This window comes from Echiichthys vipera, assembly GCF_963691815.1.
Source record: "Echiichthys vipera genome assembly, chromosome: 18".
NCBI classification, from domain to species: Eukaryota; Metazoa; Chordata; class Actinopteri; order Perciformes; family Trachinidae; genus Echiichthys; species Echiichthys vipera.
This window is the reverse complement of record NC_139843.1, coordinates 19345660-19363505: the sequence shown is the minus strand read 5'-3', so window position 1 is coordinate 19363505 and position 17846 is coordinate 19345660. Positions and strand designations below refer to the sequence as shown.

Genomic DNA, 17846 nt, shown 5'->3' with positions numbered 1-17846 from the left:
GACAACTGTTTCATTTCCACAGGGATAAGAGGATAAAGAATGACTCACGGTCGGTAACTTGTGTGATCAACACAAGTGTGGGCGAGGAGTCATCACGCAAGTTTGTTGAAAAACTCTCACTCTCTACAGACACCTGTTCAAACACTTCATTTGAGACAGTAAAGGACAAGTCGAGTCCCTCAAATTCAGTAAATCTGATCACATGGGAAAAGAAAGTCAAAGAAAATATGTACAACTTCAATACATTCCAAGTTAAGTGGAGTAGTTAAAAAATGAAATCAGAATTGATCACATATCTATGAACCATCAAATCAGTAAATCATGTATAATAAAGTAAATCTTATCATGACAGGAAATTGGAATGAAAGGGTGAGTCCGTTTTTCATCTTCTCTCTATGCCAGAGAGGTCCCATCCCGCACATCAGTGTCATTTAAGTCATACCGTTCAGTGTTGCACTGCATGCTGGGAGATGACTTGGCAGCGGGGCAGAGGAGTGTGCGGAAGTGTCTCCTGAAGGTGTCGGAGAGGCAGGCGTAGAGGATGGGGTTGGCACAGCTCCACGAGTACGACAGCAAGACCACAAACTCGAATCCTCTGGCGAAGGTCTGTAGCAGGCCGGTTTGATACAGAGCGTAGAAGTTGAAGGTGTAGAAGGGCAGCCAGCACATCCCGAACACCACCACCACTGAGATAACCATTTTGGTGATCTGTCGCTCCAACCTTTGGCTTTCATGGTTTGGCATGGTCGTTCGAAGACGCTGGGACCGCAGGGTGAGCAGCAGCGCCGCATAGGACCCCATCATGACGGTGAAAGGCAACGCAAACCCCATGACGAAGGTGTATGACAAGACGCCGAGCCACCAGTCGTCCGAAACAAGGTCCGGTATACACAGGCCTCGATCAGCCGAGAAGTGAAGCGCCATGGGGAGGATGGTGAGGAGCGAGAACAGCCACAGGAATGCAGAGACGACCTTGGCCCAGCGTGGCGTTCTCCAACGGGCGAACCGGAGCGGGTCAGCCAGCGCCATGTAGCGGTCGATGCTCATGGCCGTCAGACAGAAGACGCTGGTGAACTGGTTGATGCCGTCCAGCACCATAACCACTTTGCAAACTATGTCGCCAAACATCCAATGATTCTGGAAGTTTTGGCTCGCTATGAAGGGGAGACCAACCATGAAGAGTCCGTCAGCTAGCGCCAGGTTGAAAATGTACACCGTTGTGGAAGATGACATTTTGTCCAATTTCAAAATGGCAATAATGACGAGGGAGTTCCCAGCCAGTCCCAGGACGCAAACCACCAAGTAGAGTATCGCCATGGTGATGCCAAAGCCATCTATATTGTCCTCAAAGAAAAAATGCTCATCCAGATAGGTCTGATTGTAGTCTGATAAAATATCTGATAAAAATGAGGATTCCATTCTGCCTCTGCTCAAAACAGAGAATAAAAGTGCAAAATTACAGACACTGCAGTGGCAGCTCAGATGGTGAAAATCTCTGCTTCTGTTTAAATTCCTCTGGAAGCTGCTCAAGAGTCACCTCATGACTACTTGTGGTGGAAGTAAAGAGTACTCAGAGGGAGAGGAGCAAACAACTCATCCGAAAAACCTGAAAATCAAACAGGTTCAAGAGCAGCCAGGCTTCAGCAACTCTTCAACTGCCCCCATCCAGTCAATCATTACTTCCTTTTATCTCTTGGAGATAAAAAAGGAAACCTGTCAAAGTTTATTCCTTTGTGGTGGAGTCAGGACGCTTCTTTCTCATACACATGTGCACACACACACTCGAGTAAACTCAGTGGTGCACGGCAGTGTGGAAATGAGCTGGGCGGACACTCGGACGCTTGCCTGACCACTCTTTCTCCCTGGGAGCCCTTTTATATCTTTTCGCCCCACAGTGTGCGAGGAGTGTGTCTGCCTCCCCCCTACCCACCACCACCACCACCACCACTAACACCAACCAACCCCACCCCTTCGTGTTCATCAGTCTCCAGAGATTGTGATAAACTCCAGCTTGGCTCACGCCCCTCCCTCCGCCATAACGCTGTTTCCAAGGTAAACCCTGGCCCCATCTGCTACAATACTTTTGTTTTCATAACTTTTCTTCTCTCCCCTCTGCTTCTGTTTACTTCACCCCCGTCTCCTCCGCCATCCATTTTGTCTCACCACACTCCACCCCTGTGCTCCATCACAGTTCAGTGGGGGGTCATACAACTAAACCTAAACACACACACAGATAATAACACCATCTCATTGCCCGGGCCACCCACCACTACAACCCAGACTGAGTACAACCCAGACTGAGTAAATCTGCCGACAGTCAAAAGGAGTCTGCTGTGTGTTTTTTCAGGGCTTTTGTTTTTTGACATTTGACATTGGATGTTGTTTTTGCTTCTTCGACTCCGTCCATGCTCCTCCACCCCTTCCACGTTGTTTTTCTTGCTCCACAAAAAGGAAGAGGTGAAAGAGGAAAAGCGTAAGGTGAAAAGGAAACGAGAGAGCGTAAAGGAAGGGAGGAAAAAGATGGAAAAGAGGAGAAGGAGAGGGACGGGTAGATTGTAAAGGGGAGGGGAGGTGGCAAGATTAAAGACGATGAGCGATGACCTCCATCCTGTTGCCGCTCTGACACGCATAGCTGGAATGCCCCGGGAACGTCCCCCAGAAAACTTTCAGTGTGTTCTGACACCTTTAACACTGCAGGCAGAGCTCAATCTAAGCTGGTGAATTTTTTTTTCCATCACATAAATTTTCATTCAGTATTTTTATCTAATTTCAAAGAACTTATCTGACAGCTCATTAATCAGATGCCACAGATGTCCTGAGAGATATCTCGAGACGCACCTTCACTCTGGCTGTTAACTGGTTTCAATTAACTCTAAAAGAAATGCCTTTGTAGTCTTAAACCATGATTAGGTTGTGGCTTAACTCCCCCCTGGAGACTAGCACTTCATACAGAAAAGTCCACCTCGCTGCCCCAACCCCAGCCCTCCCCCAGTAAAAACATCACAGGAACATTGTTTCATGGTGCTAAATTTGGAGACGTTTGACAGCTTCGTATTTCACAGGCAGTATTTCAGTGTGGTGTTCAGACAGACACGCTTGCATCCGTATCCACGTGCTGCAGAGCTGTCTACAGCAAAAGGACGAGATACTGTATGCTGAATCAAACAGACATCTTTGACATCAGCGGAAATCGCAGCTAAGGGCTACTTCACTATTTATCAGTAACAGAGCTCTTAAGAAATATTTTGGAGGTCTTATTTTTCTCCAATGACTGTCCAGATGCTCTTTCTTGAAGAGATTAGATGAGCATGAGATGATGACCGCCTGAAACTGAAAATGTAAATGGAAACCATTGACTTACTACAACTCTGCAGCCATGTTAGCAGCTCTGTGAGGGTGTGTAGCTAGCTCGTGCTTTGAGCTACACAGTAACATAGGAATGCTAACATGCTCACAGTGACAATGCCAACATAATGATGATGATATTGATGATGTAACCCTAGATTTGTGAAAACTAGCAAAAACTCTCACAAGTCCCGCTTCCTGCCCACCTATACTAACATTAACCAGTCTAGTTCAATACCCAAGCTTGACCATCTAACCTTAACTATTTGAGTTCTATACCTAAACTTAACCATCTTGCAAGATTTTTGTGAATCTTTGGTTACCATCTAGCCTTGATCGAAGATCGCCAAAAAAAAGAGGGTTTATCCTTAAAGGACATTGAATATCTGTCAAAATGTTCACGTCAATCCATCCAATAGTTAGGATGTTTCACTCTGAACTACTAAACTCAATCCACAGGCTCCCGCCAGGGGTGTGTCCGGTCCCCGTTGTTGTATGCAAATGACACTGTTTTAATCAGTCTGAGGTCATGTTAAATGTTCACAAAATCAAAGATATGGCCATCAACTCCAGGATAAACTCTATCTCAACCTCTTCAACCTAATTAAGGGCTCACTTGTTGAGACAGTTGATTGCTACAAGTACCAGGGAACAGTGATGGACTAGAACTTGAACCCTGATCTAAGGAATTTGCAAAAAGGGCCTGCAGAATACTTGCAAAAGCCTTATTTTACAAATATTTCCATTTTATCCTTTTGCTTGATTTCTTGGTATGGGAACCTTACAGTGCAAAACAAAAATCAAAAAAGGCTAGCAAAAAGCAACAGGTTTAACTTTTCCTTCGTTCCAAGTGCAATAAATGCACTTTAACATGGTGTCCATTCAGAATCAGCTTTATTCGCCATGTATGATGAAACATACAAACATACAAGGAATTTGACTCTCTCCTCTGTGTACACAATAGATAAAAATACAAAAAACACAGAAAAATACCAAAATAAAAATAAAGCATTTACCAAAGAAGACAAGATGAAAGATATAAATATATATACATGTTTAGTGCAAATGGGTATGCAATGGCAGGGGGATTATGAGGAGATCAGGGAGACGGCCTGGGGGAAGAACCTGTTTTTGTGTCTGGTGGTCTTGGCATACAGAGCTCTGTAACACCTACCAGAGGGAAGAAGTTCAAACCGTTTGTGTGCAGGGTGTGAGGGGTCTGCAGTGATCCTGCCTGCCTGTTTTTTCACTCTGCACTGGTATAGGTCCTGATGGTCGGCCCCGATGATTTTTTCTGCAGACCTGATTGTCTGTTGCAGTCTGTTCCTGTCCTGTTCTGTTTGGTAGCCGATCCGATGCAGACCGTTATTGATGTGCACAGGACAGACTGGATGATGGTTTGAACCCTTTTTTATTAACATTAACATTATAATTGGTTATCTGCTGTAATTGTGGTTATGCCTCATATCATCTTGTATGTTGTGTTTGTGTATTTGCCTCTACTGCAAATTTTCCCCTTGAGGGGGAATACAAATCTGAATTGAACTGATCTGAAGTCATGATGGCATGACAGGAATACGTCAAGGGATCGTCAATGTCTATAGGACTCATCCTCTGGAGATCATAATTGTCTGTCCTGAATATCATGGCAATCCATACGATAGTTTTTGAGATGTTTCAGTCTAGAACAAAGTGGCTTTCCATAGAGCCCTTGCTGCTAGCGTGAATTTAAATGAAACAGAGACCATGTACAGCGAGCAAGCTTGCATGCAATAATTCCAGGAAAAAAGTTAACCAGACAGTTTTATTGTAGATTTGATAAACGTGTTTCATAAGAAGGCTTATGTTACATATGGAATGGCATGCTACACCAGATGCTCTTAGCATACTTTGAAGTGAGAGGAGGCCACAGAAGGAATCTGGAAATGCCACGTCTTATTATCTTGTTTATTGTTTCTGGGTACCGGCTTATTTTCCTCTTTTTGGTTTCCCAGCAACACTGACTATAAAGCCAGAGTCACTCATGAGTAATACATCCCTACAATTGCAAAACAGAAATGCAAAAACAATTCAGGGAATATTGGTAGGACAATGTTCTCAACTTCTCTGTAATGTCTGTATCTCATTAATTAAATGGATGACAAAAACTAAATACCTTAGTGGATGGATTTATTGTATCCAGGGTGGCATATTAACATGTCCCCACGATTCAACAATTATTTTAACAAGTCACTAATGGAACCCAAATACTCAAAAAATGTATCTACACTGTAAAAAGAAGTCCAGAGGTAACATACTACTATTAGTGATTTTTTCTTTGGTGCTGTATTCTTATTATGATGCAAACCCCCCAAAGACATGAAGTGTGATATCATGGTGAGATACATCCAATGCAGGTTTTTTTTTAAGTTGCATTAGAATTAAAACAGCAGGGGTCAAACACATCAGAGGTAAACATCAGTCAGTTCCTCAGAATTGAAGAGGAGCTGCTTCTTTCATGAGCCACCACTGTGCATGGCTGTTCAGCTATGCATGGACAGAAATACACTGAATAAAAGGTAGAAAGATCAGAGAGATCACTATACAATGGAGACATATGTTGCATGTTGAATCATGGTCATTTAACAAATTCACTCCATAAATTCAGTTATCTTTAACAAAACCCTTTTTCAAAAACAGTAACTCGCCTCAGACCGAAATAAATTTAAAATAGTACAAATATAAAGTGTGTTTTCATGATTACTTCATTTTTAATTCATATAACAATAAATGTTGCAAAGTTATTGCAATAGTGCTTTACAGGAATCATTTAAGTTGTGGCTTATGGAAAAAAAACTGAGTAGAAACGATTGGAAATTTAGCGCATATTGGAAGAGTTGCATCAGGTACTGATGATCGATCTACGGGTCAAAGGTCAACATGCCGAGGAATTACCACTGAGAGGGGTGAACGAGAGCAGCAATCCAGGAAACTTCCACTGGTGAGAGAAAATTCCCCAGCAACATCCCAGGAATCTGCTCCTTGTCAGAAGCCAGCAAAAAATCCACACATGCACACACATGTGTACCCACTTGAGTAAAACGTACTTGGAAACATGTACTATCACTACTTAAAGTGTAAAAGTACTCAATGCAAAAAATGCATCACATACAGCCAATGTACTTTTTGTCCCCCTTCCTTCAGGAAAAAGGTGGCATAGTATGTAAGTGTAATTCCAGCGCAAAATCATCCCATGGTCATTTTTATCTTATTTGATGCACTTACATGAATCAAATAAGCCATCGAGACAGTTTTTCTTGTGTATGAACTATGAACGGAGAAATCCGGTGGAGTCGCCAACAGCCGAATGCGGTTATCACTGATTAGCCCGGGGCAGTACGCTGAAGGCATTAAAACAGCTTTTTTTTAACCATGAGTAGTGCTCAAAATAACACAAAACCTCTGCAGTAGCATGATTGGAGTCCTTACACATAAAACTAAGCACCAATGGGCTCCTTCTTTTTGGTAATCAACTTGAATGGACTTTACTATGAGAGGAGCTGGTACCGGGGCCAGCCTTTCAAAACAAATAAACTCGGGGTTCACTAACTATGTTGTTGGTGCTTTGTTTTATGTGTAGGGACTCTTCTCATGCTACTGCAGAGGTTTTGGTGTTATTTTGAGCAGTATTAGTGGTTAAAAATGATGTTTTAATGCCCTTACCATCCTTTACCAGGCTCCTTAATGCACCAGACACCTTTCTTAACTCAGTATTTTTCATGTTTTTGCCGATGTCATATCAACCTTACTAATGTATTTATATGTCCATGCTTATTTGTTGATGTGGATTGTATTGTGTGTTTTTTTTTGTTAACCCAGAGCATACACGAGGACAAATTCGGATAAATGTGTCACTGAAATGGTAATAAATTACTGAATCTTGAGTGTTATACAATTCTATATATCATATATTTATTACATGAAGGAATTATTACTATTGACAGACTTGCAAAACGGGTTTCACATCTGCGCAGCAACAATACAAACGGGGGAAACCCGAAGTACTGGATTTCCTCAGCTTTTCCTGTGGCGTTTTTCCCAATATCTTAAATGAATGAAGTCACCCCCGCTGCTGCTGCCGCTCAAAGTGATTGACCAATCGTCTGCGAGTAGAGGCGGGGCTCCGACTGTCATAGACACGTGTACCGGGAAGTAGGAAGTAAATACAGAGGGGTCGAGGTGCCACTGGAAAGAAGTGAGTAAACCTGAAACTAATGCCACAAATTAGCGATAACATAAACTAAGGGTAAAATGGAACCCCGCCGAATGAATGCACACTTTCTCATAATACCGCATTAAAAGTCCCAGCGGAATATAACAGTGTTGTTTTATAATACGAGGCGAACATTTAAAGTTAGCCGGTTTACAGGTTAGTCACGCCAGTTACTTGCTTCTATGTACTTTGTCTGTGCTTGTGTTTCTTAGTTACACGAAAACCAGTTATACCACACGCAGCGGTGTTAACGAGGCAGCGTGCAGTGGTATTAATAATGATACAAATAAAAGAAAACAAACGTATTTTAGTCGCTTTTGTAAACAGGTCAGTGAAACAAAATGCATCAGTGGGGACATATGGGCTACACACGCAAATGCTTTCCACGTTTCATTCCAAATAAACCCCTCATTTAGGACACAAGTATCAATATCTGTAAGTCATATTCACCATGCAGATGTCAGTCGACCATACATCATAAAAGCAGCTTTCCCTGCTACTTTGTGGTAAATATAACCATTGCATGTTGTTTTAAAATTTTATTTATATGCTCATGAAAAAGTAATTTGAAGATGAGATGAAAGCAGTTTCCAGTAGTCACAAAACACGTCTATTTATTGCATATCAATGTGAGAAGTTGCCAGTTAAAACTACTTTAAACTGAAACCATGTCATTTTTGACAGAAAAATAACATTATTGCTGCTCCAGTCGGACTGGATGATAATTTATATTCTGGTACAAGTCATTTAATCCCTCAATAATGATATATATCATGATATCACATCATGTCTAATAACTAATAACCTCATGGTAAAGCCTATTTTGTATAATCATATGTGAATGAAATATCTGACAAATTAAAAATGCGGAAAATGTTCTCATTTCATTAAGATCTTTAGTGAAAAATTAATGTGCAAGGATTAGTAAATAAACTTAGATATTGCTGCAACGCATTTCAGCTGCTGTTTCTCCCTGTTTTTCCACGTTTTGACGATATATCGCCGTATCGCCCAGATCTACGTTACAGTCTTCCTGGACTGTTTTGACCAGAAGCTTACAGTATGGTGTCTAATGGTAGCAATCTTTAGAACGCTCTGCTTTAGAACCAATATGACTCATCTGTGTGTTAACCCCCAAATAAACACAAGGTAGAGGTTAAAGTCATTAACATGGATGTAAACCTATGACTCAAATAATTACAGTACTAAAGAGTAAAACAGGCCTTGAAGAACGACAAAGTGACTTTCCTAGTGTTCACAACACCGACTAAACATTGCATTTATTATGACATGAGGCATCAACAATTTAGGTGGTACTGTATTATTTTCTAATTAAGGAGTCAGCCAACCCCAACAGGTTTGGCTACACAGATGCAAATGGAAAAGTCCAAACCCTGAGCAAACCGGATTCCACTTTCATTTGTTCAGCTGTGTGCTGAAACAACACAACAAGTTTGTGTCCGACTAGGGCTCAAAGGCACAAATTTAAGATGAGTCAGCGTTAGCACATCGATTTACCCCTATGCTTGGATCTGCTGTTTGTTCTCTTGTCATTCTTGTCTATACACTGACATCAAAGATATAAACTTCCTAAAAGTGTTGCTTTCATGTCATAACTATTATAAATACAGACTCCTAAATGGTACAATATTTAGTTAAGTCTAAGGATTTTTTTTAAGGATTCAAAGGTAGGTAGAAGATTTCAATCCACCCATTTTGTTTCCTCCAGCTTTCAAAGTCTTTGCGGAAAGATAAGAGCACAGTATCATCTGCCACATCGACCAATATACTGTGAATGTGCTGTGGGATTAGTTTGAGTGTGTGCGTTGTTTATCCAGGTCTGGCACAATGCTGGAAGGCTACAGCCCTGTGACCCAGGCTCTGCTGGGGACTCTGTTCACCTGGGGCCTGACCGCTGCCGGAGCAGCTTTGGTGTTTGTCTTCTCCAGCCGACAGGTATTGTAATAACCCAGAACCCACATACATGCAGAACTTGACTAAACACACATTGTTTTAAAAGAATGGTTAGTGTTTGCTTAGCTGCTGTCTTTGGGAGAGTTAGAAGACACCACTAAGGGTGCACTCACACTTACCATTCGTACTGTGCTCAAGCAAGTTTAGTTAGTTTGACCAGTATGAGCGCAACGCTTCCCGGCCTCGGCCCACTTGAGATAGGTGGGCTTCAGCACGGCACAATTGCACATGTACAAGCATGAGCATGTGCAGGAGCATTGACGACGGTCCTGACGACTCTTTATATGCGACTGTTCCTCACGACAGACATTTCAAAAGATACCACTGAAGGGTTTGCGGTGGTCTGATGCAAAGGTGGAATGTTTACTACAGATTTGGTCAGATGAAAATATTCAAAAGCAGTTGGACAGAGCAAAAACTCCAAGGGGTGATGAGGTATTAGCAAGAAGCAATTGTGCTGTGCCCGGATCATTTGAAGTAATGTGAGTACAGGCCGGACCACCGGGGAGGAGGGAGGGGGAAGGGCTACAGTTTCGAAAAAAACGCCCCCATTGTGTAAAGATAAAGATCTTTTAAGATATGGGAAATGACAAGTAGAACTTTTGCACATTTGTAGATCGACTGGTGTGTAGGAGAAGATGTTTGTTTCGTATCATGAGAAGTGTAAAAATCTTTTCGGTTTATTATGAAATGGTACGATGGACAAATTGGAACTAGGCTAAATCCACACAACTATCTTTATGTTTTAAAACACATATCTCTTGCTATGTTTACTCCTCGTGTCCACACTTCTCCTGTGTTTCTGAGCCCCTTAAACAGAGACATTTGGAAACGCTGCTCAGACACTTTAAGTTTGAAAACTCCAGGGCTCCGTTTTAGGCTCCGTTTACACATGTGGCCGGCTATTTTCATAGATGGACATTTCGCCATCTCCGTTTTCAAAAGTAACATCATGCACACCTGTCCGTTTTCAGATTTTTTGTTTTGTTTTCATTAACCCGTGTATATATGCCATCAATAGAATAGAATAGAAATACTTTATTGATCCCAAGCTGGGAAATTGCATGACAAACCTGTAGAGGTCAGTGTATAGAGAAGCTCAAGCCCACATTAGCCAATGATCCCTTATCACCACAGCCAAATGAAAATGGTAACATAGGTCACGCCTGTGACGCAGGTGCAAGTCCTGGCACATACTTTGACATCGGCTGCCCAAAACTCTGTTTTGCTCTGTTTACGTGCACATGTACAATCAGAGTTTTTTAAAATCACCACTCTGGCAGGAGTTTTATTTATAAAGAGTCGTTTTCAGAGGCGAATTCTCCGTTTGTGTGTAAACAAAGGGCACAAACGCAGGAAGATGTCTCTGTTTTTAAAAATGACCGTGTATGTGTAAATTCTGGAAGGGCGAAAAATGGAGAGCTTTGGAAACGGTAATGCTGATAGCCACATCAGTCCGTCTTATCAGTTAGGTAGGCTGACATAGGTTTTGGGATTTCTTCCGCCTTGTGTGGGTGCTCCTTTCCCTTCGCCATGAATTCCACTTGAGCGATGGATAATGCTCCCGGTTCTGCTCCAATATGTTGCCGTATTTGCTTTGCAGCGACTCCCAATTTGTGTTTTCCACCTCCGTTACTGCTTTATACTTGCGTCCTTTTAGTAACAGTTCCACCTCATTGTTGTTCCAAGCAAAGAAATCTCTTGTATTACTTTTCACAATTGCTGTTCTTCCTTCAGAGTATTTTTAACTTATACAGCCACAGATCAGTTTTACTGGCAGATTGTTTTCTATTCGTTATCTCTGGACCTCTGACTCTCGGGTTTGAGGTTTTTGATTTGACTGACTCTTTTCTTGTCTGCCCTTTTTCAGAAGCGCATCTTGGATGGAAGTTTAGGCTTCGCAGCTGGGGTGAGTTAGATTTCTGTTGAACTAAACCACACACACACACACACACACACACACACACACACACACACACACACACACACACACACACACACACACACACACACACACACACACACACACACACACACACACACACACACACACACACACACACACACACACACACACACACACAGTCACACAGTCCAGGTAGGAGGATGGTGCAATGTGATGGGTTTTTGGATGTTTCACTGTGGAGTTTCTTCCAGAGACCGACAAAGTCAGACACTTCCAGATGCCACATTTATTCACAACAGTTTGAGGTAATTTTTCCCCTGAAGGAATTCTTGGCCCTTATCTTGGCTAAAGAGGTATTGTGCTCAAATAGAAAATACATCCCCTAAACCTCACTATCTGCTGCCTAGAATTACATGTCTTGATTTCCTGAGGGGGAAGCAGTTCACTGCCGATATTCATCAAGTGTCTCAGAGTAGGGAATCAGAAGCACACCTAAACCGCAACAGAAGTGGAAAGTCCTATTAAAATGGCTAAATTACTTTATTAGCTTCTATAATTCTCTGAAAGTTATCTTGGGCTTTATCTCTGCTGTGGTTTAGGAGAGCTGCATTGCTGTTTAACTTATTATAACGCCATAAAAGAGAGAAATTATAGGATAAATGCACACACTGTTATTGAAAATGACTCTACATTCTGTACTGCACCTCACACAATGACCTTCTTTTGACCTGCATTCATTAATTGATTTTTGCTTAGTGGTGGTAGTAAAGCAAACTGTAAACAAAGCATTGACATATGTTTTAACCTTCTAAAGCTGATTCGGCTAATGTGTTGCGGACAGATAAGAAGAGAGCATGAAACAATTCACAAAGCTATTAAAAGTTAGTATTACTGCCAAGGCCAATTCACTTTTTAATTAAGTGTTTCAGCTACAGTGCTGGTTTGACACACAGACAACAAAATGTCAAAAGTTTTCCATGACTTTTCAAACACCCAAAATAAAATGTCCATGACCATTCACACCGTTTAAGACGAACAGAACTAAATAGTAGAATAAAAGTAGTACAAGTAAACTCCAAATTAGGTGTGTCGATTTCAATTCTAAGAAAATCGATCAAAATGATCAAAATTTATTTACACTTGACTACATGGCCTCAGTGGTACATTCCAACAAAGATGATGGGTAAATCACACTTGATGCCATGTAGCTTTTTCAATTTTCTAAAGATTATTTTCTGGTAGTTTGTCAAGCCTTTATTATATAGGACAGACAGGAAATGGGCGGCCACTGCCTCGAGGACCTTCATCCTCTTTACATGGGGTGACTACTCTGACCACTGCTCCACCGGCCATCCCACCATGTAGCTTTTTAAAGAATAATTTGAAAAAGGGAACGGCAGTTGTCAGGGCATAAAACCATCGGTCTCACGATCTTTACATATGGTCTGGACCGGTCAGTCATACAGTAGGCAGCTCACACGCAGCACACTCGGGCACGCCTCTCACAAACTGGCCACGTATCAAAACTGCCAGATGATATAAGAAATCCAATAATATGAAAATACGTACCTGAACAGGAACAGGATATGTATTGGTCAGTCATCAGGTTGGTTTGTCATAGGCAGCATACTCATAACGTCTATAGAGGACACCCTTGAGCCAATAAGTCTACACAGATACAAAACAACTTATGTTAAGTGGAGTTATATAGTAAACAAACCCTGTTAGGCTGCCTGGCCTATATGGAGGGAGAGACGGAACATGGGAAATATGTCATTTCTAGTTTGTACTTGGTTTGTTTTAAACAAATACACCCAAGTTTTCCAAACAAGTTGCCTTTCAGTCTTTTTAATGTGTCCACAAAGAAAACTATATGACCTCACCTACCCTATGCATGTAAATAGATGTCATATACCTAAAATTAAAGGGATATATTTTTTTATATCCCGTTTAATTTAATTGCAATTCCTTATCATTATTCTGAGAGCGTTGACTATTACAGGCCTAAATAGGTGAGTTGATGAGACTAATGACAAATGATGTGATGTGATTGCCCTTCTTTGAGAAAGAATGGGGAAAAATATAGATCTAATCTCAATCAGCTCGTATCTCAATTATCTGTACTTTGGTCTTAACAGCTTTTCAATTATGTGAGTAGCATATCTTTCTAGCTATCCTGAAGCTCTATCCATTCCACTGAAATGCGATGTTATGTTGAACATTTGCTTAACGTCTTTCCAATTCTGTGAGTAGCATATCTTTCTGAAATATATTTTTGATGGGCTTAGCCACTCAACATGAACACTGTGAATTATTGATGCAGTCTCTCCAATTTTAAAGCCACTTGTTGGCATAATATGCTTTTACAGTAATTCATTTTAATAAGAAACTAAATGTTTTATTCTGTTCCCTGCATGCATATTAAATGTATGTCTTTGGCTGTGATAATCCTGTAGATAGTCTAAGTTATTAGTAGCTGGTGGCATAGCAATAATTTCAAATGTAGGAATGGTAGAAGTACTTTTTCCCTTTTAATCTTTGTTGAATTATTGCTCTACCTTGGTTCCAGTTTGGTTTATGTTCATCTGGTTACTATTAAGTGTTTGCTTTAAATAAAAATGTTGAGAGTTTTCAGACATTAAAAGTACAGGAATGGTTTTGTAACATTAAGATAAAAAATAGAATAATTGTTTTCTTACTGTTTACCTGATACAACTGTAAGAAGCTATATGGATGCTATAGCTATAGGATATATGGATGGAGAGTCTAAGACCTGCTGAGATCTGGGCGTGCCAGGGGACAAGATAACTGCTCCAATTCACTTTTATATTGGATAAATGGGGGAAAGGGGTTGAGAGGAGATGGAAAGTTGCCTTTACTCTATTTTCAAAGAAAAATCTTTGCTACAGACTGAGAGTGAAAGAGGATCAAACTGATAGTAAGAGCAGGTATAAAGAATGGAGGCGGATGCTGAGGGAGGGAATGTGTTTTTTTTCTCAGTCAGCAGAAGCAGAAATACGTGTTCTCATTCTTTCAAACTAGTTTTCCTTCAATTTCACTCCTCAATTTCCTTTTTCTCATTGTGCAAAGAATAGCAGTCACATACAATGCTATACCACAACTGACAATCCGCCAAGCTTTTTACCTTTACCTTAGCTAGATCCCATTAAGGTTACAAAAATAATGGGAAAAAATGCATAAAGCTTATTTAATAATTTAAGATAATATTTATATTTAATAGCACAAACTGCAGATCTTGGATGCTTTCGCTGTTAAAGTTAGTTATGTGTCAGTGCTGAATGGTTGTATTATTGGTGTATACTGCGTTTACTTATTGGTGTATACTGCTACTTATATGACAGTAGCATAGCTAGCTAGTGTAAGCAAATTCAGTACGAGTTATTTGTTGATTAACATAATTACTTACAGTTACAGTTAGCATTATATCAAAATACTAAGGTTGTATACTTTACCCAAACAGGAGAAGATTGAATAAAGCTGATTAAATTTAATGATACAATATCAATGTTAGTTTGCTAGTAGGACATTAGTATCGGAAGTTAGCGAACTTTGTTAGTACAAGTGATTTTATGCTCAACATTACGTTACCTAACTTTATAAGTTACAGTTAGGATTATATTGAAATATTTAGGTGCACAATGTAACTATTTAACAATACGACAATGCTCATGTTATTTTAGTATGACATGAAGTAAATAAAACTTTTATACATTAACTTGAATAATATTGATAGATTTTCAACTGCAGAAAGGCGACATCTCCAATGATCCCACACTACTACACTACACACTAACGGAAAATTTTAGGAGCGCAACTAGAAATTTTAGAGGCACACACGGTAAATTAGTAATAGATGCAGAAATTACAATGTGCTGTTTCAAATTCAGTGTCACATTTTTATTGTGCTCTTTTCAAGATGCAACATAGAAGGTAAACCAACAGCACCATCGCTGTCATGACAGTACAATATTAAAAAAATATACCATACATTCACACCCGAGTTTTCTCCCGCTGTATATGTGTTTTAAACACATGAACCATATCTACATTGACTGATGTGTCTCACCTGCTGCTGGCTGCCTCACTCGCTGCCCTTGGCTTAGAAACAAAGTCAGAAGTCAGTGAATCACTTAAAAACTGTCGATTTCTTCCTGTGGAGCCGACATGAAAACTATTTTGGTTAAGTAAATTTCTGCTTTCACTTGGCCCGGGAAACTGATTCATTTGATTTGGAGATATGGTTGACCCCCCTTTCAAGTATAATGCTTTTCCATGGAAGCTGTTTTGATGTTTGAGGAGCAGTTGCCTCCATTCATCTTTTTACCCAACAATAAATTCATGTTTCAAAAGGTTCCTTCATTCGTATTGCCAATGATCTTCAACATAAAGACAGGAGTCTCCTAGGTCATTTAATGTTATCACCATGACCACTTTTGTTGGGATGAAACAGCAACTCAGGTTTAAATCAGCTATAGTAAATTTAGAAGAAAAAAAATGTGCAATATTTTGAACAAAACAGCACACCATAAGTGCCAGATTCATGCATTATTGAGCCAGAATCCAAAAGGGAAGTGCTTAAAATACTTAAGTTATTGCAAATATATGCAGGAATTTTAAGATCATTTATTGGATGTTTTTACCAAAATACACCCTGGGACACAAATGTGACATTCTCAGCCTTCAAAGTGCTTCAACTTCCAGTCACTTAATATTGTTGCTACAACAAGACTTTCACATCTGGAACCCTGAATGCCCAAAATACCTCCTCCCACTTTATGATGTTATTTGGCCATCATGAAAGTTCAGCTCAGTTCTATAATATTGGATAGAATACAATAGCAAACTATAAGAAGCAAAGGTGTAAGCATATTGCACAGGTGTGACTGCGCTTTGTGTGTTCATGTGTGTGTGTGTTTGTGTGTGGCCATTATTCATTTATCAGTCTAATGGCCTGTCGGAAAAAGCTGCTACTTACTAGTCTGCCGGTTCGAGCTATGTAGGTCCTGTACCTTCTACCTGGGGGCAGCAGGGAGAACAGGCTGTTTTATGGGTGTGCTTTGTCTTCATTGACCCTCAGGCACTTCCTGGAGGCACTGCTGGTTGTACAGCTCCTGCAGGCTGGGCAGCTTACACCCAGTAATATGTTGGGCTGTGAGCTCCACCCTCCGCCTTGCGGTCCATTCTGGTGCAGCTGCCATACCAGATAATGAAGCAGCCCGTCAGGAGGCTCTCTATAGTGCCTCAGTAGATTCCCTGAAGATTTAGGGCCTCAGGCCAAATTTCTTTGGGCATCCAATGCCGTAAAGATGCTGTTGAGTCTTTTTGACATCAGTTGTTGTGTGGCTGGCTCATGTCAGGTCTTTGTGGATGTTTACCCCCAGTAATTCGAAAGTTTCCACCACTATGCCATTTATGGTGTCTGGTGGGTGAATGCTCCCCCTCTTTCTTAGTCCATAATGACCTCCTTGGTCTTGGAGACGTTTAGGTAAACTTCACGATGGTGTTTGAAGCCTGTGTCGCTGTGCAGTTTTGGGTAGGGTCTTGTCGAGGGAATACAGGAGGGGGCTGAGGACACAGCCTTGTGGTGCTCCTGTGCTAAAGGTCAGCGGTGAAGAGCAGCAGCACCACATGGAGGCGGTCTGTCAGAAAGTCCAGTATCTAGTCATACAGTAAATAAATGAGCTCACTGGCGAGCCTGGACGGCACAATGGTATTGTATCTACATTACTGCACAAACTCAGTGGTTAAAACTGATCAAGACACTGACCAGTCAGTACAATTTCAACATGACACGTCAAATGTTACTGAAAGTAAAAATCTTTAGGTGATTCATTCAGATATTGCCTTCTCACAGTGTGTAATGTACTGACTAGGTCAGTAAGATGAACATTAGCTTAGAAAGTGAGAAGAAAACCAAGAGATAATGGTCTCTACCGTGGTGCATATACATATTTGATGAAGCCCACACAGTGAAATAGGTATATGCAATGCAGTACACCTTGCAGTACACAACTTACTTACTAGACAGGGCTGGTGTGATGCACTCGCTACGTTTTTATTTTGTATTTGCACAGTCATAACACTATGTTTTATACATTATGCGTTCACAAATTAGCATAGTGTGCACTGAGTCTAATATAACGTCAGTGTGTGTGTGTGTGTGTCTGCGTCTCAGTGGGTGTTTCATGACCTGCATGTGTCATTCTTGTTGCATCTCATGTGATTCAGATGCCATCCTGTTCCCTTGCTTTACATCTGCTGCCCCCTAACTCACACACGCTGAATCCAACACACAGATTCAGATACAGATGGACACACACACACACACACACACACACACACACACAC

General features: G+C 40.9%; 2 protein-coding genes across 2 annotated transcripts in view; one reads left to right on the top strand and one right to left on the bottom strand.

Moving 5' to 3' along the window:
* Positions 1-393: 393 nt before the first annotated feature.
* Positions 394-1419, bottom strand: LOC310960639 (somatostatin receptor type 2; the record flags this gene model as incomplete). The annotated part of the gene is made up of 1 exon (XM_083932392.1): positions 394-1419. One exon carries the CDS (start codon positions 1417-1419, stop codon positions 394-396), a length of 1026 nt encoding a protein of 341 aa, XP_083788518.1.
* A 6141-nt stretch (positions 1420-7560) lies between these two features.
* Positions 7561-17846, top strand: part of slc39a11 (solute carrier family 39, member 11) — a 139321-nt gene continuing 129035 nt past the window's right edge. Inside the window, exons 1-3 of the mRNA XM_083932884.1 lie at positions 7561-7579; positions 9436-9553; positions 11442-11480. Of these exons, the coding sequence (XP_083789010.1) occupies positions 9446-9553; positions 11442-11480 (147 nt within the window). The 5' untranslated portion in view covers positions 7561-7579; positions 9436-9445. The remainder of the gene's footprint in view (positions 7580-9435; positions 9554-11441; positions 11481-17846) is intronic.